At 36.3% G+C, this 21421-nt stretch overlaps 1 protein-coding gene across 2 annotated transcripts in view; it reads right to left on the reverse strand.

Annotated features, from left to right (window-relative positions):
* Positions 1 to 21421, reverse strand: part of KIF15 (kinesin family member 15) — a 39694-nt gene that overhangs the window by 9200 nt on the left and 9073 nt on the right. For both annotated transcript variants that reach the window (XM_005443175.4, XM_055709407.1), the window contains exons 10-27: positions 20463 to 20585; positions 19625 to 19748; positions 17907 to 17998; positions 15141 to 15350; positions 13875 to 14052; positions 13303 to 13444; positions 10893 to 11034; positions 10373 to 10570; positions 9377 to 9484; positions 8440 to 8545; positions 7731 to 7896; positions 6203 to 6353; positions 5127 to 5212; positions 4627 to 4702; positions 4272 to 4358; positions 3209 to 3313; positions 2257 to 2379; positions 665 to 811 (exon numbers count right to left, since the gene is read on the reverse strand). In XM_005443175.4, coding sequence (XP_005443232.4) covers positions 665 to 811; positions 2257 to 2379; positions 3209 to 3313; positions 4272 to 4358; positions 4627 to 4702; positions 5127 to 5212; positions 6203 to 6353; positions 7731 to 7896; positions 8440 to 8545; positions 9377 to 9484; positions 10373 to 10570; positions 10893 to 11034; positions 13303 to 13444; positions 13875 to 14052; positions 15141 to 15350; positions 17907 to 17998; positions 19625 to 19748; positions 20463 to 20585 — 2364 coding nt within the window. The remainder of the gene's footprint in view (positions 1 to 664; positions 812 to 2256; positions 2380 to 3208; positions 3314 to 4271; positions 4359 to 4626; positions 4703 to 5126; positions 5213 to 6202; positions 6354 to 7730; positions 7897 to 8439; positions 8546 to 9376; positions 9485 to 10372; positions 10571 to 10892; positions 11035 to 13302; positions 13445 to 13874; positions 14053 to 15140; positions 15351 to 17906; positions 17999 to 19624; positions 19749 to 20462; positions 20586 to 21421) is intronic.

Here is a 21421-nt window from a genome sequence, read left to right on the forward strand (position 1 = left end):
CACAGAAAAAACATTACCAGCTTTGTTGGCAAACATTACTGGTCAAAACATGATTTGATACAAAGATTTTACTGGTATAGATCTAATCAGTTCCCTCAAAGAGAACATGCTAACATGACAAAAGAACTTTTCCTTCTGAAATAACTTACCCTTACTAGAGTTTTTGCCAACACAAGCATATTACTTAGCACTAACAGTTGTGACACCTAGACCTAAAATTCTGACAAAGGTTTAACATAGCTATTTGGTCTGCAAAAGCTCCAAATCACTCTCAGGCTGCATAATTTATAGAGCTCAGTAGTTATCACCATTACAATGATATTGTTTATGGTGAAGTCTTAAGCAGAGGGAAAGGTAATCCCCAAGGTTACGCTGCTTATAACCTCAGGCTGCTCTGTCATCATAGGTACTGAAAATTTTACTCTGCTTTCAGAGTAAACACTTTCATGATCTCTAGACACCATTTCCAAAGCATTTAAAAGTTATCTAGCCTTTTTTCAGAAGCTTTTGAACTACTACTTGGCTTTTACAGAAAGAAGCACTACTCTTCACCAAGAGTACTGCGTACAAGATGCTCTAGTATTACAAAACCTTTTCCAGAAGTTACAATTAATCACAACTCCTTCCCAAGGAGCTTCTTATCAGAAGAATTTCTGTATTTTACCTGTTCCTTGAGTTCCTGGATTAGAGCGTCTTTCTTTGTTATGTCTTCCTGCGCACACTGAAGCAATGAATCATGTTTCTTCGAGGCCTCTGTCAGTCTTGCCAGCTGATCAGTGGTATGATGCAAGTCTTCACACAGAAGGTCTCTCTAGTTTAAGTCATTGGATGAGTAAAGAAGGGTTAAAGTTATTACTCTAAAGCTGTTGTTTCAAGATGTTTTGTCATTGTTGCCAAGACTGTTAACAGCTACAAGTATCTCCCTTTTTCCTCTACTTTTTCACCATGAATTGTAGCACTGATCTATAAATTTCTTATTTCAGCATGTTTTCCACATCCATTGTCTCAACTGCAGAACAAAAATGAGAACTTTCCCACAATACGGATATTTCCCACAAGTATCTCCCAGATACTTGTGGGAGATACTTGGAAATCAACCACTGTTTTGAAGTACAATGTATACTTAAAAAGAGATACAATTCTTTAAATAAGAAACCAGAAAAGAATGTATAGATTTTAATCCATGCAGAGTTACTGATTAGGTTTTTTTGTGCACCGCTATTCTTTAGATACCTCTGGATTTATTTTAGGATCTAGACTCCCACCCTATCTGATAGATGGGATAACATACCTACACAAGGTGTGTTAACCTAGGAGGAGACAGACAGTACTTAGTATTTTAAGTGCCACCTTGGATTATTTGTTCTTGTCCAGTCAAGAAAGCATGAAGGAAATTAATAAGTGATGTAAAAAGCTGAAGAGGAGAAACCCTGATTTTATCAGGAGTCAGATACATCCAAGGAGAACACTATAGTAAGAATTGGTACTTCAGCTTAAAAAAAAAAAGTAACTCAAAGTGATTCATTTGGCAGGTGACTCAGTTTTGGGTTCCAGAATGTCAAATTTAGAGATGATTATTAATGAAGACAGTCTGTTTACTAGACATAGTGGAAATTATTTAAGGATGGGTTTTGAGAAGCAAGCACTACTCTGGAAGACTTCACTGGTGCTATATGATTGGACTAAGGATATCTAATATGACAAATTAACATGTAGAAATTATTTGTAATGAGAGGCTTGGCGTTTTGACTGATGAACATGTACAAAAATAATGGTGAAAGCAGCAACACGAAAGTTAAAAAAAAAGATACCATCTTAAAAAGCAAAACCACAGATCTTAAATCTGTTTCCAGCAGGTGGAGCTTTTATGTTAAAATTATCAGTAAAGAAATTATGTTACTGAATATAGTAGCAGTAAGTGAAGAAATAATGTTAAACATAATATATTCTTCTACCTATTTTAATTTCTCAGCTGCATCATCTAATGCTGCCATTAAATTCAGCTGGTGATTCCTTAGTGGCCTTAACAAAATTAAACAAGGCTGTTAGCATGGGTTTTTATGACACAGCTTATAAAGTATTTATGTCAAGTAATGTGATAATTTAACAGAATGTCAGGTGTCTCATGGAAAATTTCTTTAAAGACAGCTTAACTGGCTATAGTTTGAACTAAAACAAGGTTAAAATATTTTAAGCAGAACCACATCCAATCAGTCTGTTGAACGAATAATAATATACCGACATTAATGTTTTTACCTCAATGTTATCAGCTATTTGTCTTCTCTCCAAGGCTTCCCTCAGTTCTTCAATCTTCTTTTCCTGATCCTCTACGATTTGTTTGCTTTCTTCTTTTGCAGCCAAAGCATGATTATACTTGCACTACATAAAGCATTAAGTTTTAGATTTTAGGAAAACACATTATCAAAGTCAGTCAGCAAACAATACAAATGTACATCACAAATCTTATAGCTACAGACATTTAAAATCTGTCAATGACTGAAGTCAGAATGATATACCATATTTACTAAATTGTACAAACAATGTTATTAGAAATGAGTTGTCAGAACAATAGAAAAATAGTTAATTTTATGCATTAGCCACCATAATACATATTAACCACTCAAACAGTTATTAAAAAAAGATAACCATATGTAGAAATCTGTCTCATCAACATTTTTTCTGTAGGACCTTTTCAATTCATAGTTCATACATACATGTTCTCTAAAGCATTCTGTGGGTTTCTCTTATCAGTTTGAAAACCAGGCCTATTTTAATAAAGAAGATGCATTTATATTTATTCATAGTTATTCAAACACAGTTTTAGTTCTTTATACTTGTTTTCAGATTTAGAACATACTGATACCAGCCACAAAAGTTCACTCCCTCAATTTACAATTCAGGTTCCATTGTTAAGGTCTAAATTGCCAGTTTCTGAGAAAAACTAAATGTAACTGTCAGCTGAGTGTACTTTACAGGATGTGAATAGGTCCCTTTAGAGACACTGCTCTTTACCCACTATGTGGAGAGAGTTCAGTTTTCAAGACAGCCTTAGGCATAAAATGTTCAGAAGATTTCAACATGTCAGCACAAAGAAGTTCCCTCCTAAAACACTACAGCAAGTTATGCTGTTAGAGACCCACGATAAGACATGTCATTGCCTTCTACTTTTGCAGAACTATACCATGTCCTTCAAAATGACAGAACATACATTTATATCCTTGAGCTCTCTCGTCAGGCCATCTATGGACTCAGTTTTATGATTAATCAAAGACCTCAGCTCCTGGATCTGTCTCATCAGGTCAGTTACAACTTCCTGCAACATAAAAAAGTTAATACTGATAAAACATATATATATATTTATATATATTTTATTACTGGACTTCCTCTTGTGTGTAATCTGTCAGTCCCAGATTTCAAACAATCATTTGACAATGAGGCCTCAATATGCACATGTAAGGGAGTAACAGGAAATTCATTGTTAAATCGTTGGCTGTTGTTCTAGGCACTTTTTATGTAATGTGTTCATTAGAAGAGAAGACTAGCCCTCTGATTTGGTCTCGGGCTGTAATGGGTTTCTAATAGGAGAATAGAAGTACTATAATTTAAGGTTTTATTTGTTTGCAATGGAGGAAGACATATTCAAGAAATACCGCTGCACTGACAATACCAGATTCTTCTGACCTTATACATGACAAATTTTTGGTTTAGCATGGCAAAAGCAAGACTTACTGCCTCATGCTGGATAGTAAACAGACTATGTGATTTCTTATGCCTGTTTTATACAAAGCATAAATGCTTGTACTATGGGAACTTTTGGTATTTAAGCATTCAAAACACTGGAATAGTCTTTTCATGTAAAAGTGATTTGATTTTTATTAATGAAGATACCCACAGTCACATTCTTACATCTCACCTTTCTCACTTTTCCATTAGCCTATTACAAAATGGCACTGATTGGAAGGCCATATTAATCAGGAGAATTATGCATCATTTATGCATTGAATGTTTTGTCCAGAAGACAACTTTAGCTTGATTTATTTTTTTTTTTTTTAACCTTCATCTATCTTGCATTTTCTCTGAATGCATACCACTTTCCTACCACCCTGCAAACTCCATGCCAGTAAGAGGTAGGGTTTATTTCACCTACATACACAGCAGGATTGCTTAGAAGCACAGAATTAAGTATCACAGAAAGGCTCTGGGCTTTCAACTCTACTACAGAACACTGTTACCTGCCAAACTGGGTATCAGTGACAGAAATAAGCCCAAACCTTATCTGTATCATTTGTCTTCTTCAAAGAAACAATCATCTCTTCAGCAGCAGCCAGCTCCCGTTCCAACTTACGCAGTTTTGCTTCCTAGAAGAAATAGTAATTGTGAAGGACAGACTTAATTACCTGTGAAGTATATTTTGTAAAGCACATGAAAAAATTGGAAGGATCTAAGCTGTTTACCTTACCAGAAAAATAAAGCAGTAGCTTAACAAAACAACCTGAAACTTGAGAACTCTACATTTATTTTGCTGTTAAATCAACAGCACAGTCAGTTCACCAGAAAAAAAAATGCTATTCATGCACAAGGAAATCCATGAACACATGATTTAGACACTCAGCTCTGCTGTTGTACCTGCTGCTCACACCGTGTCACCATTTCAGAGGACGGTTTCTCCACCTGTGCTTTTTCAGCTACTTTCAAGAGCTCCCTGGAGAACAAAACATTTCTAGTGAGAAATATAATCAGAATTATAGAGCTTTAACAAGAATCAAGTCATTATTCGGATTTGCACTTAAACCCCCCCCCCCACAAAAACACTCCCAAAATGAACTGTCACTTTCTCAGTGCTATAAAAAAAGAACAATAATTTAGTTGCTAGCCATACACAGCTATTGGTAGTGGAACTTTATCTTTGACATGACAAATGATAGTTATATTGAAATTAGTCATGCATTAAAATGAAGCGTTGTTTTAAGCTGGATAAAATGAAAAAACCCCATTATGTAATTATCTCCACCCAGCTGGGGAAAAACACCTTTACAAACAGGATCCCCATCTGAATACAAAACCTAGCACAGGACAAAACTAATGAAGTCAGATGAAAATACACCCCACCACTAATCAAAACTCACTTTGAATTGTTTTCTTTGTGTTCTTGTAATTGTAGCGTTAGTTTTTCAATATGTTCTTTTTGTGTTTTCATGAGTTTCAAAAGGGTCTAGAATATCAAAATACACTTTGTTATAACAATTTGCAATATAAGGCCTTTTAGAATAATTTCAACCAAAATAAAAATCTAACCAGACTCTTAAGATGATTAAATAAAAGCCTCACAAAACCTTAAATGGAAACAAAGATCTTCAGCTTTGTCCTGGACAAGATAAAAAATTAATCAATGGCAGATGAAAAGAGCAGATTGCTAATAATTTCATATAGCTATAATGTTCCTCAATATCCAAGGCTTTGAAGGGAGAAATTAGAATTTTCAGCTGTAGATTAATTTGGGGGGATTTCAAATATTTCAAATTCTACCCAGCAGTTCAAGATATTAGATTATAAAGAATTTAAAATAATAATTTTCAATCTGTCAGTATTCCTTTAAACACTGAAAAGGAAAACTTACAGCAAAATTCCTGAGCAGGCAGCGTACACTGCAGAACAGCAGGCAAAATCATTTGCAGAAGCCCTTAAGCAAACTTACTGCTGTTTTGCGGTCACTGCAGCCTGACAGGCTTTCAAGGACAGCATCAACTAAATCGCAGGACAGTGATCCACCTCAAAAAGCCATAGATCATTTTAACAAGATCACATCCACTACAAAATTTTTTAAGAAACTACTATGTAAAGATAGAATAAGTAAGCTAGTACAGAGATGAAAGGTCACCAGTGTTTTGATGTTAGGATTCTTTTCCAAAGCAGTTTCTTTATGCATCTACTAATTAACCCATCTCCCTCAACATTTCCAAAGCAATTTCTTCAGCCTAAAAACATACTGCTTCACCATGCTACTGGATATTTCTTGTAGCCTGTAACTGCAAAAATCTTGCACCAAGTTTTTAAAAATATTCTTGCTATGTCTTCCAAATGAAGTCACCAGGAAACCTATTACTGTGGAATCTACTAGCAATGGTACAGTCACAGGAATTAAACAATCTGATTACATGAGTAATTGTATAATAAAGCCCTTTCAAAGCCTTGAGTGTCTTACACAAAGCTCAGTTTTCAGTGCTTCTTCTTCTTGTTTTCTGTCCTCAAGTTGCTGCTTCAGTTGATCTGTCTCAAACTTAGCTACTTCCTGCAAATTGTCATAGTCATCCTGCAGGCTTGCTTTTTCTTCAAGAATCTTTTCATGTTCTAGCCTTTATAAAAAAACAAAACAAAAACAAAACCACCCACAATATTAAGTGTTTGTTTCATAATAAAAATACTCCAGATCAATTGTATTTTACTATCTTAAGATAATATGCAGAGTACAGTTATTTTAGAAAGAAGTGACTGACAAATAACTTTAAGCTCAGAAACCCCAAGTTTATGAAAGATACAGAAAATTTACATGGCATTGGCAGAGAAGGCAGAGTATTCTTTCTGATCCCTAGAAATAATTTACTTCTTACAAAATGCTATAGAAATTGCACTGTATCTTGATATTGTTTATATTATTTTTTTAAAAAAAAATTTAGCCATTTATTGGACAAAAGACTGCTAGAATGATCCTCAGTACCTATATCTGTTTAGTTGAGATCTAGGTTATTCACCTCATATAAAATCTCTACTCTGGGCAAGTCTGGGTTATTTCCTTCTAAGTTGCTGCCCTGAAAATTTATTTGAAGTGAAAAGCAAAAGGGGTAAAGAGTTGCTAAACAAGTGTTATGAATCATATTATTAATGGAGAGCCTATAGAAAGAATACCCTCCAAATAGTCAGTACTTCTGCTAACACAGAAGGCATTAATGAAATCACAACATTTAATTTCAATTCCAGGTTCTCAGTGTCACAATGCATCACTCAAAAATGAGTTCAGCTAAGACATGACCTACTGTAATGCAATAATGTAGTTAAGGTTTCCAGGAAAAAGAAAAAATTAAAACCCACACACAAAACCAAAGCCCAACAAAACAAACACTACCACCACCACCTCCCAACATAACTAAATCACACTAATGATTAAAAGCCTCAATGATTTTCATCTCCCAGTAATAATGGCAATTATTGCATACAATGTAGTGACCTTTTCAAGCTTCACTAGTCAAACTTCAGGTTACTTTTATAGTTTCTTTGTGCTTGTATTTTTAGAGCAGCATCATTATGTCACCTGCTTCATGTGACCAAATGGGGAAGTAACAGTTAATTTTTAAGACTCTATTAAAAAAGCCACAAACAAAACCCAACAAAAAACCCAACCAAAAACTACAAACGCCAAGCAAACTATGCCTCTTCATTCACTTCACTTTTCAAGATCAGTAAGTTTATAGGTATATCCTACTTAATGGGAAAATGCTCTAGCAAACCAGAATTAAGGAAGTCTCATTTTATTTTCTTTCTGCCAGTTTCACAGTGTTCCCCCTCATGGCTCTGAAACAGGCATGGAAAGAATCGAGGAAAAAAAAGCGAAGGAAAAACACAAAATAACCTCAAATAAGAGATGTAAAATGTAAAAGTTCACATTCAGAGGAGAAATAAGTCTCTGGATGCATCCAGAAGGGAGATTAAGGCATTTTACCAAGCCACCAACATACCTGACACTGTCCAGCTGGAACTGTACATCCATATGTCTACCAGACAGCTGACTCATTTCTTTTTCTTGCTTTTCCCTAAAGGCACTATATTCCAATTTTACAGCAGACAGCTCCTTGTCTGCAGACTGAAGGACAATGCGCAAGTCATAGACTTCACTTTTCAATACTGTCAAAACCCAAACAAATATTTTACACGTTATTTGGAAAACTGTGCTAGATACAGGACATGTAATGCTACAGAATGTCCTGGGAAAGTCTCACAAAAGTCAACTTTATCAGTGGAATTTACCTTGAAGGTCACACACACAAAAAGGATTTGTAAATGGAAAAGGTCAATAACACACTAAGAACTAAAGAGAACCGGCAGAATCAAAAACATTCCAGACAATACCACTGCATTTCCATAGATCAATAGAGGATTTCCCCTTTATTTTTAGTTAATATTTTCTTTTAAATACTGTATCCTGTACTCCCTTCAAATTCAGAGTGAAGAGAGAACAGTTTTAAATATTGTACACTGTGCAAGACCAGGCAGGGAAAAGCTATTCTGCAAGCACTAGGGATTTTTTTTTTCTTTAACAAACAATTTTAAAAAGTGAAATCAGTACAACTAACAAGCCCAGTAGTTACTCAGCATGTGCTATTGTTGACTAAAAATGTTAAGACAACTCAAAATTTCACAGGGAACTTCAGCGTTACACAGACTTACTATCAGTCTTGCTTTGACTGTCTTGAAGTTGTTTTTCAAGTGATTTTATCTGTTCAAGAAGCTCCAGGTGCTCTTTACTCCAGTCATTCCTTTCAGATGAAAGAAGCTTGAGAAGGAAAATTTTTAAATTGAAGTAAACATAGGATTGGCTTAGTCACAGAGTTGTAACAATAACGTAACAATGTAGGAGAGAATTTCACCAACTGAGTATAAATACTAGATGCATTTTTCTTTAAATTCACTATTTGGTGAATTTAAAAGCCCTAGAAGTCCAAGAAAAAAATTTTTGACATAACTGAAGACATTTCTTTATCCAAAAATTGCATTTAAAAGCAACCCACAGCTTAGGAGCTGAGATCTACTTTAGAAAAGAGCTACCAGAAATGAGACTGATCTGGGAAGAATAAAGGTCTGATTTCTTTTCTGTTGCATCAAACCTAGTGATTAAGGAAGACTTGTAAACATTTGTTAGAGTAAGGACATTTCAGTTCAGTTCCAACTGAAACAAGCAGTATTTTCAGCATTACAAAGTTTAAATTTCCTTGTGATTATTGCTGTTTTCCAGAAATCATGAAGTTGGTCAAAAGCAAGACCAGACATCTTAAAAGTTTATTTGCTTATATTTAAGATCAAGCAGGCTCAGAATCACAACATTTAAAACACAAACAAAAACTGCAAACCTGTGGTGTTATGTTAAATGAATCTTCCTTGCTCACTGCAGGGGGGTTGGACTACATGACTTTTAAAGGTCCCTTCCAGCTGAAACTATTCTACAATTCTAAGTCCTCGTCTTCCTGCACAGCCCTAAGCTACAATGCTGTGGAAGTTTTCCTAAGTCAAAACGCAGTAACACAGACCTCACTGGATGACACAGTAGTGTGGCGTGGTAGATACCACCTTCACATATATATCTTGCTGTGTTACATTGTTCTCTCACCTCCTGTATTTGTGCAGAATGATGCTCCAGTTTATTAATATGCTGCTGGAGTTTTATATTCTTGCTTTCCTCTTCATCCAGCTTCGTTTGCATTGTTCTCAGTTGCTCCTGTGACACAACAGACAAAAATCAGAGCACACATCTTCAAGTTATTCTCACATGCTATATGGCAGTCTGTGCATATTAAGTATAAAAATGTCAACTACTTTTTTTTTATGACCTGAACCAACAGAAACAGAACACCCGAAAATAAACTGCTACCTTAACAGCTGATTTCTCCTATTGCTAAACTGCCAGAACGCAAGAAAATCATCAAGGAATACAAGGACTGAATGCAATAAACACTTAGTTTTCAGACACATGTTTATTTTGGAGAAATAAGGCTTTAAAAAGTTTTTCAAAATATACACTAGCTAAATTCTTTATAGGATCTCTGCACTATGGTAAGCATCAAAGAAGGTTTTGGCTGTTGTGCCAGGATTTTATATGCGCTGAAGTTAGTTCCAGCTTTGAGACAGTGATTTAGATAACCATAGCACTCTTCTAAATGACGGAAGATCTTCCCTGCTCATTAGGAGAGATACAAGACAATTAAGGTATAGTGGTGGATAAGCATTATTTGGCATGTTTCTTCAAATAATACAGTATTAGGTACCAAGTCTGGGTATTGTTCCAAATGTTGTTACCAGAGACTTATAAAGAAGCTTCCTCAGAGACAAGTTATCAGGTTAAAACAGTAAAAGTAAATATCCCGTCGTCCATCTTAAACTACTAACGATATTCCACTCTTAAATCTATTTAAGTATTTTCATTGTAAATCCTCTTATGTAAAAATGTATAATTAGAGAACTGTTTAGCAAAGCCTTAAGTATTCATCAAATACTTCAGTTTCCCATGCAAATTAAAATATAGTTGGTGAGGGGGAATTATTTCATGCCAAAACTCGCTTTATTCTGAAGTTACATATACATTTTAGTTTTTATCCAGAACATTCACCTGTGTGACTTTGAGCTCCTCAGTGATGGCCTCATATGCTTGTTCATTCAGCTGTGGGGGAACTGGCTCTTTCAAAATGCCATCCATCACCTCTTCAGAACACTGAATATCTTCAGAATGATAATCTAAGATTTCTGAGCTTATTCGCGGCACTAGGCGAGATCTTAGCTGGTAAGCTTTTGTTGGAGTGGTTATGTTCTGTTATAGAGATCACAAAGCAGTCTTTATTTTAACTGTAAAATGAAATCAAGACTTTGTTATCGTATTTCATAGTCCTATAAGCAGAATAATGAAATAAAGTGCTCAAAGTAGTGAGTTCTAAACCACTACACTTTTTTCAGATTTGTCATCTGATTACAGTAGCAATCATTATGTAAGTATTTCAGAACAAAAAAGCAATCACATATGGATTACAGACCAAAACACTGGTCAGGTTAAGGAATCATACAAATGAAAGTCTATGTTCTCACACAACTCAGGAGTAAGTACGTGTGGTTTATAGATAAACTTATTCTCATACCTTAAGAGTTTCTCTATGTAGCTTATGTAACTGAGAGACTTCCTGGCGCTTGTGTGCTTTGGTTGCCTCCAGAATGTTTTCAAGACGTTGGTTTGCTTTCTGAAGGGATTGAAGCTCTGATTCCAGTTCCATATGCTTTTTCCTGTTTAGAAAGTATTTTTTTTACTGTCAAAATCACTCCATCAGTAAGAATAAGCTACAGTATTGCCAATGAGCAAACTGAAGCTGAACTCCTGCCCAAACACTGCAATACATTATTTTAAGAGGAAAGCCACCACTGCCATATTAAAAAGTAAAAAAAAAAAATTTAAAAAATTAAAAAGCTAAGAAGCTTATTTGTGCTTGCATAATGAAGTGAGCAGATGGATAAGTAAATGTGTCAGAAAAAAATCCATTACAGGGTAAGAAATAAGCCGAGAGCTCTGCAATTCCTTTTATGAGAAAGTGATATCACCCATACCAATATGGTTTTAAGCTTTTAGAAGTTATCGTTATATGATAAGTCTTAACTTCGGCTTGCCAGAATTACAGAAAACCCTTTAAAGAGTTTTTTTTTTTGTAGTGCTCTTAAGATTATTTTGCCCTCTAAGAGTACTTTAACTGAAATCCCACAGTTGAGCTGAAATTTAGTAATAGTTTTCATTAGGTATTTTGCAGAGCTATATGCTGTTACTGTGACAGTTAGCCTTACTGACATAATTGTAGGGTCAAAGTTTACAGACAAAAGGAAACAAGTTTCATCTTTTGGCAGTTTAATGCTATCACTTTCCCTCATGTTTTAATTTAGCATCTGAAACAAAACTTCTGGGACAGTTCTGACTGCTGTCAGACAACAGAAAAATTAGCATACCTAGATTCTATGAAATTGTTAGGTTTTACTCTACTTATTCCATTACAGCATATAGTTACACTTGCATGTAAAATTAAGCATCCAGTTACTCTGAAACTGGGAACAAGTTTATATTTTAGTGAAATCCAGAGGCTTAAAACCACGCTTCTGTTTGAGCGCACTCTACTTAAGAAAATGTCAGTAATGATAGTAAAGCAAGACATGCACAAACCACGGAATACGTAAAATAGGAGTACACTGAATGGGCAGGAAAATGAAGTCATATGCAGATATAAATAAGCCACTGTAACTAATGATATAGAACAATAGATGGACTGCTGAATTGATAAACTCAGTAGATTGTAACATTATGATTTATAAAGTTAATAGGATTTGCTACACAGAAATCCAAGAATAAAACTACAGATTCGTACAATTGCCTGAATGAGCAAATAGGACATTACAAAGCTACTTTGTGAGAAATAAAGAAGTGGGTAGGCAATGGAACTATCTTGTGCTCAATGCTTCTAGATTTACATTCTATATTCACTGAAATCTATAAAAAGCAACAGTGTTAGTTACAAGTTAAAAGTAAATATAATAAAAAAATCAGGTCCCTTTTGCCTTCCAGCTTTACATTGTGTTTGCTGGAAATGCAATTATTTTTCTTTTATTTCCAGTAACATGACCTGAAATTTTCAGAAATGAGGTTGACCGAGGTAAGCCATGTATTACTCGCGTATGAATTTATATACACTGAGGGTATTACTCAGGCCTTTCACATTATCTTGTGCTGCCCTCAAGGAGAACAGTGACAATAAATTCTTTGCTACATTAGTAAGGACAAAGTAAACCTGTATCCCATGTTTAGATGCCAAAGCAAATAGAATGAATGAACTACTGACACCATGTCTTTGCTCCAATTTGAATTAAATCTCTGTTCCAGTAACAAGTCTCAAGATAGAGGTATTATTGCCACCTTAAAAATCTCTGGAGACAAAAAATTAACCAACAGGTTAGCCAAAGTTTTCTGGCGAGCTTGGATTCTACATTTATTACATACTGCAATCTTAAAAGGGATTATATTAAAAACTACTGTTGCCCTAAACAAACCCCAAAATACCCACCCAAAACCCATCAATTCTTAGTTCCTGTCACTGCTTCCATTTCTAATATTTCAGTTACTGAGAAATACTCTCTCAACATGGAAACTAAGCCAAACTCTCCCTGTCCCGTTAAACAGGTGCCTATCAGAATTCCAGAGTATGTCCATCTCCTGCATGTTGTGAAGCATTGTTTTGCATCTTAGCATAAGAAGAGTTTTCAGAAAGACAAAGAAATCTGCAACAGTGCAGACATGCTGGAGGCTGCATCATGGTTGTCTCCTAGTCTGGGAGTAACATAATTCAGCAGGAACATATGCTGCTTACACACCATTTTTCTTGACCTGGCCCTCCTCTCTTTCTTGCAAAGAACATAATTCGACTTATATTCAGCATCTGAGACTAACTTTTAAAATTCAATATAAGTAATTATTTAAAGACATTTTATTAAAGACATTTCTATGCTGTTTTGTCTCACTTTGTTAGCTCTTTAAATTCTTCATATTCTTGTTTTGAACTTGCCAGTTCACTTTGAGTCTGTAGCAGGCGTGCTTTCAGCCTTTCAACAGATGCCAGAGAGTTGCCTTCCACTGATATGGTACTGGAATATAAATGATGACCTAAAGAACAAACATAAACACTCTGAAATCAGACAGAGTAGCTCAAATATTCTACGTTTTACTAAAATGAAAGCAGTTGTAGGCTTTTGAACAGTACAGCAGTAACTGAGATTGAAGAAAATGGGTATTAGCAACAGTCCACATGAAAACCAGTAGGATAGTTAAAATTATGGCAGTCTTCATAACAACTAGGGACAACAAAATGAGGTTATGGATGGCGTTCACAAAATCAACAAGAATCCAAATTCCCTATTACTGTATTTGCTTGAAGGCCAATGTGAATAAAATGAAGTAAATCTGTTTTATCAGTCTTCAGGTACCACTTTGAAGAAAGCAAAAATACATCAAGACAGACAACATTTTCAATGCTATGCTGCATAACAGAAATACAGTAAACTTATTTAGCTAAAAAACATTAGCATATTTGTACCTCCAGTATTTTTCTCTGAGGCTGAAGCTTCCAGAAAAGCTCGTTCTAGTTCTGCAATGGTCTGAGCATCAATTTCTTGAGCTTTTTTAACTGACTGTAAAGAACGAAGTTTTTTATTCTCCTTTCTGAGGTTATGGTTCTCCATGGCATACTTTGCAATTCGTGGGTGTTGTTCCATCTGTGATAAGCAGTATTTTATTCAACAGGTTTTATATTCCAGACAGCACTATACATATCTAGCTGTTGCTCTACTCTTTAATAAGCATTAAATTGTAATGAAAGAGGAAAAAAAGGTATTCTGTACAGTGGTTAAAACTGCCCCATTTTTTTTTGTTAACTTTGTTACTCCCTTCTGCTCTCGAAAAAAAAGACAGTGATTTTATGTGTTTACTCTTTTACCGGTAATAAAGCAGTAGAAGCTTTTCTTGCTGCTCTTGACATCCCTTTTCAGTTTCAACACTGAGTTTTAGCTTTCCTAACACTGTCCCTGCATGCCATAGTAATGTTTCTATAGTCCTTTAATGATTGTCCTGACTTCTGTACTTTTTCCCTCCCCACCTTCACTTTGGAGCTCAGTCATAAGCTACAGATTCAAGCTGGTCTTCCAATACATCTATTCCTTTTTCCTACTTGTGCTTGGAGGAAACTTTTTAAAGAATCTGCCTTCTCTCTTGAGATGCTCTTTGAGTTTCTTCAAAACTGCCCCACAAATGATACCACACCTGCCAGATACCTAATAACCTGAAACCTCCTCTCCTGAAGCCTTAGGTATGTACTTTGCTACTTGTCTTCCTCAAACAGCTCCAGGACTGTACCACCCCTGATAGGCCCATCTATCATCCATATTATTATTCTTCAGAAACTTGCTGTATTGCTTGCATCCTGCTGTCTTTCCCTTTCAAGAGAGGTCATGGAGGCTAAAGTCTACCATAAGAATGTGGATTTGTGATTTGGAGACTTCCTCAAGTTGCTTAAAGGAGACTTAGTCCTCTACTTAACCCAGATCAGGTGGCTGCAGCAAGCTCCTACCACGACATCACCCTTACTAGCCTTTCTTTGCAGACTCACAAGCTCTAAACCCACCCATTGTGCCTTCCATAGGAAAAACCTCCATGCCTTTGAGATGTTTCTATAAAGGAACCCACCACCAATCCTCTTCTTTCCTGCCCATCTTAAAAAGCCTGTATCTACATAGCACAGAACTCCATTATATGAGCTATTGTCACAAAGGAAAATTTTTCTAGAAATGAAAAACCAAAGACTTGCCTGTTCTCTGAGTGTCTGCAATTCCTCTCTCAATTCATGGAGGAGATCATCTTGCTCTTTTGGCAACAAACTTCCACCAGCCTCTTTATGTAATCTCTCCAAGCGAACAATGTGGTCTTCACGGAATTTAACTATCATTTTATTGGACTGAATAAATTTCTCCTTCTTGGCACACAGATCTTCTAGTTGAGCAATTTTTTCTAGTAAGTTCTTAGAAAGCACATATATAGATTGGTGGCAAAATACTGGTTACACTAGATTAATTCTTAAGGTACACATCACAGACATATGCATACACAGACGAGTCATGCAAAACTTAGTTGACAGTAATTTTGTGAATACAGAGACTATCATTTGCAGATCTGTAGCGAGCAACAGCTTATACCAAGAACCCAAATCACACACTGTTGCAAAAACTTCATCTAGGAAGTCCAGAATGATCTGGTAAACTAAGTATTCAGTTAAGCACATCTGATGTGCTCTTAGAGTGCCAGTTTCAGTTAATTTTCTTTAAAAAAACCCCAAAGATAGGCAATTTTGGCTGATTCAGTACTGCACCATGACATGAACAAAAGCACAATAAAACAGGAATGACTAGGAGGTTTGCTTCAAAAAAGACTGTTAATCCACACGTTCAAAGATGTGCTTCAAATTAAGAACAACAGAAGTTTGTTGTTCTGTTCAATTTTTTTGTTAGAAAATCTCAGTAAACAAACCACCCCCTAAAACAAAACATCTTATGAAAGCTACCCTATGGCCTGTCTGAAGTTGAAAGAACAGAATCACTTAGGCTGGAAAAGACCTTTATTATCATTGATTCCAACTGTTAACCTAAGACTGCCAAATCCACCACTAAACCATGTCTCCAAGCACCACATTTACAGGTCTTTCAAATACCTCCAGGGATGGCGATTCAACCACTTCCCTGGGCAGCCTGTTCCAGTGCTTGACAACCCTTTCAGTGAAGGGATTTTTCCTAGTATCCAATCTAAACGTCCCCTGGCACAACTTGAGGCCATTTCCTCTTGTCCCATCACTTTTACTTGGGAGAAGAAACTGACAGCCACCTCACTACAACCACCTTTCAGACAATTGTAGAGAGCGATAAGGTCTCCCCTGAGCCTCCTTTCCTCCAAGGCTAAACAACTCCCATTCCCTCAGCCACCCCACTACAGCTTGTGCTCTAAACCCTTCACCAGCTTCACTGCCCTTCTTTGGACACACTCTAGCACCTTAATGTCTTGTAATGACGGGCCCAAAGTATTTGACCTGCAGTTTACCTAGTCCTGCTGGCCACACTATTTTGGATACAAGCCAGGATGCTATTTGCCTTCTTGGCTACCTGGGCACACAGCCCATTAGTGTTCAGCCAGCTGCCAACAAACACCCCCAGATCCTTCTCTGCTGGGCAGCTTTCCAGTCATTCTTCCCCCAGCCTGTAGCATTGTGTAGGATTGTTGTGACCCAAGTGCAGGACCCAGCACTTCGCTTTGTTGAACCTCATATAATTGGCCTTGGTCCATCAGTCCAGCCTGTCCAGATCCCTCAGGCAGACCAACGCTCCTGTCCAACTTAGTGTCATCTGCAAACTTATCAGGGTGTATGTAATCCTCTCATCCAATCATTGATAAAATATTCAGCAGAACTGGCCCCAGTGCTGAGCCCTGGGAAACACCACTTGAAACCAGCCATCAACAGGACTGACTCCGTTCACAATCACTCTTTGGGCACGGCCATCCAGCCAGTTCTTACCCAGCGAACAGTATACCCATCCAAGACAAGCAGCCAGTTTCTCTAGGAGAATGCTGGAAACCATATCAAAGGCTTCACTAGAGTCCAGGTAGACAACATCCAAAGCCTTTCCCTCATCCACCAAGTGGGTCGCCTTGTCATAGAAGACCAGGTTAGTCAAGTAGGACCTGCTTTCATAAGCTGATGCTGACTGGGGCTGATCGCTTGGTTGTCCTGCATATGCTGCATGATGGCACTCAAGATGATCTGCTCCATAACATTCCCCTGCATTGAGGTCAGATTGTGATTCCCTGGATTCTCCTTCTGGCCCTTCTTGTAGAGGGGCACCATATATGCTAACTTCCAGCCAACTGGGACATCTTCAGTTAGTCAGGACTGCTGATAAATGATTGAAAGCAGCTCAGCAAGGACTTTGCCACCTCCCTCAGTACCCTTGGGTGGATCCCATCAGGCCCCACAGGCTTGTGTGTCTAAGCAGTATAGCAGGTCACTGCCCATTTCCTCTTGGATTATGGGGGCTTCATTCTGCTCCCCATCCCTGTTTTCCAGCTTAGGGGGCTGGGTACCCAGAGAACAACTGGTCTTAGCATTAAAGACTGAGGTAAAGAAGGTAGTAAGTACCTCAGACTTTTCCTCATCCTTTGTCGCTATTTTTCCCCCTACATCCAATACAGAATGAAGATTCTCCTTAGCCTTCCTTTCATTGCTAATGTACATACAGAAACATTTTTCTATTGTTTTTTACAGCAGTAGCCAGATTAATTTGTTTGGGCTTTGACTTTTCTACTTGTCTTCCTGCATAACCTCATGACATCCTTGCAGTCCTCCTGAGGACTACAGATTTTAGTCAAATGACATTTAAGGTAAGTTTTCTTGTTACCAAGCCTTATTATCTTTGAAAAGATTATTTTTTATTCAAAAACAAAGAATAATCATCAAAAGGGTCAGTTTCAACATGCTCACTAGTCTCTCAGAGAGCACAGAGTGCACTTAGAAATATTAGTGCTTTCTTACCTTCTTTTCACCTTCAGATTTCTCCCAAAACAACATTGCTTCAATAAAGTTATTCATGTAATTTATGTTGTTTTTCCCTTTTTCAACAGCACCTGTGGTTTAAGTAAAAAAGCAAATGCCGTATTTATTAAAATACCAGTTAACAGATTCCTACATAAATTTTCTTTACGCAGCTGTCACATTAAGAACAGTGTAATTCCTCTACAAAGATCATATGCCATACTCTGAGCAAAGAAGTTTAGACAGTAATTCCTAGTCTCCTGCAAGTGCTGATAAAGAAGAGTCAATATACATAACTGTATAATTAACAGTTGTTCAAGCATTAAATGGCTTTACAGTGAACTTATTAAAATAAAACAGTCAGCCTGTTCAGCTGAGTGTATCTATAAAATGCAAAACCCCTCTGAAATTAATTCAGTAACACTAAGCCATTATTGGTATTATTATTAGAGTCTGCACATATTAGAAGTGGACTAACTGGTTTATGAGAAGGAAATTCAGGAAAATAAGCATGAATTATACGGACAATTAGTGATTTCATCTGGAAGGAAAGTGTCCACACAAGGGATTAAAAGGGCTTAACTAGTCCATTTCAGAAATTAATTCAAAATAGTTTTCCTGAATATCCTCACGCAGGTAAGACTACTTATTTATGGAATACTAATCAACATAGTATCTAGGTGCATAAAAACTACTCTTGCAATTTAATATATTAAAAATTTTGTCATATTTTTAAAGTAGTTAGTGACCAGATTTCATATTTGCGCGATCTAATATTACCAACATCATTTTAACTGCACAGACTAAACACAGCTAGAATATATTTAAATTGTGCATAAACCCCTCTCTGTGTTTAGGCATCATCACTTGCTTTCCCTCTGGTCTAAACATTTTTGAGCCCTTTGTCACATAATCATAATCAATTACTTGTTTTTACTGGTTAAATGCGTAAACACTCAACCACAGACTTGTCTAATATAAAGCATCTATCTTCTGTAGTAACTTCTATTGCTATATCTTCTATTTCTTGGCAAGGTCAGGAAAGACTTGACTGAGGAACACAGTAACCATTAGAAGACCAAGTTTACTACCTTGTAATTAAATATTATGAGGTAGCGTATTTCAGTGGGAAGTATAAATAGTAGAAAGCTGTGCTTGGATCTATATTGCAGATACAATAGCCTAGTGCAAAGCTACTGGAAGAAAAAAAAAAAAAAAAAATCACATAAACCCTATTACCATCTTTCAGTAAAAGATTGATATCAATGTAAGGCAAATGTCCTCCTTAGGATCTTCTTGAAGGGGTAAAAAGAGGAAAAAAAATCCAGTCCTGAGCTTAAAAAGGATGCAGCATTATCAAACACCTTAGTGCCCTGCCTCCGACCAAAATGCACCAGCAATCACATGCAAACTTCTGGTTACTTAAAGGATTAGGCAGTATACTCATATGAACCAAAAAAAGTATTCTACTTATTAGGTAACACCACATTAGTCCAGTACACAAAGTTATGAGAGGAAGAAAATAAAAACACATTAACAGTTTCTGCAGATTGTTAGATAAAAATACAGGCAATGGGATTCATAAGACTAATCCAGCTTCTGTAGGTCAGTTCCTACAAAAATATTAATTGTTCAGAAACTTAATGAATTGCATAAGGCTCCAACACTGCAAGCTACAAAAGTAGCAAGCTCTCTCTCCCCTCACCCCCAGCTCTTACCTTGTGATACAGAAACATCACGCATGGATGGCGTTGAAGTAAATTGAGCAAGCTGCTCCTTCAGCTTCTTGACCTCAGCTTGCAGCTGGCCCACATTTCCTTGTGTGTCTTCATTTACCACAGCCTTTCATAAATATGTTAAAAGAAAAACAGGAAAAGGTACAAATAAAAATCTTACAGGATAAGAGAAAACTCAAGGACTTCAAAGCAGCAAAACTACTGAGAAATCTTTCCATCTTAGGAAAGGGAGAACTCATAGGAAAATCAATGTTCCATTTACTGAGAAAAACTAAGTTGCACTTTAACTAAAAATAGTAGTTAAAAAAATAATTATGTTTTCTGCAGAATTTTGTCTGGCTCTTGTTAACCAACAAAGCAGTATACATTGAAGACAGTAGCTTCCAGCCAGATGTGAACATACTTTCAAAACCCACTCATGAGAAATTACATTTTGGGTATTAGCATATACAAAAACTAGAGGCACTGAAATATTATTGATTTATTTTTTTTTTTTTTTTACAATTTTAATCTTTAGTACAGATTTATTTTACTTCTTCTAATCAAGTGCTCTGAGAACAAGCAAAGCATGCACACTTATCAGTCATTACCTAGTCTCCAACTGTTGTATTCTATTCATAATCAAAAACTAACGAGTCTTTTTGAAAAGTCATTTATCATAACATTTTAAAATACTAAACTTGCTTTCCTAAATAAGTTATATTCATTTAAATTGAAATACACCTGTGCCTTCACTAATGAAGTGACCCTGTTTGCAGATGTGTAGTTCAAATGACAAGACATAGTTTGTTGCAGTAAAGACATTGAGTAACTCTCTTACCTTGTTTTTAATCAACTTTGCTCGCTGAGCAAAATTAAGAGTAGATAGTGTTTCACCAAAACACCTGGATCCTGGATGAACATTTGCAATTATACATGTTTTTGCATTACCACCAAGGGAATCCTATTTAAAAACATGGAAGTTAGCCTTATTAACAGCAGGAAGCCATCACCTAAGAGCTACTGCGTATTATTTTGAACAAATTGCAGAAGGTATTTCATTTAACAAATCCCCACACTAGGTCATTTTCTGAAGTTTTATTTCAAATGTGAGTATAAAGGATGTAACTGTAAATAAAGACTTTATTTAGGTTTTCAAAACCTTGACTATATTACTTATCAACAATTTGAGATGTTTTTTTCTTATTTTTTTACACCTGAACAGCAGGGAGAGAAAAAAAAAAAGCCAGAAAAAGAAATCAGGGAATAAGGTAGATATTTCACTTTAATCTTGGTAATTAGCAGACTGGTATTCACGTTATTTTGAATATCAGCTAGCCTGTTGATCATTCCAACCCATTCTCTGGTGGCAACTGCCAAAACATATCCTTGGTCAAGAAGCTGTTTTGTGATTTAAAAGGAAGCTCTCCCTTTTACATGCATGTCTTCAGATATTTCCATCCAGTCAGAACAAGTAGCTGTCAAATCTCTGGAGTTACACCTGAGACTAAAAGTCTAGTGCTACAAAATAGCTCACAAGCCTCAATAGCATTCCCCTTCACTAGCAGAAGTGTTCATGTTTGTGGACTTTCGTAGTACAGCCACCTAAAAAAATAACCACTTAAGTAACAGCTCATACAGTTGCAATTCTCTTCCAATTTCTATGTATTTTGGGTTGCACTGGAAAAATAGAACCATGAACCTCTGAAGAACTACAAGATATACACAGAACAGGGATGGAATGATTGGGAAATTTTGCTGCGATCATAACAATACTGTATTGTACATAATATAGCATTT

This window comes from Falco cherrug, chromosome 4 (assembly GCF_023634085.1).
Source record: "Falco cherrug isolate bFalChe1 chromosome 4, bFalChe1.pri, whole genome shotgun sequence".
NCBI lineage: Eukaryota > Metazoa > Chordata > Aves > Falconiformes > Falconidae > Falco > Falco cherrug.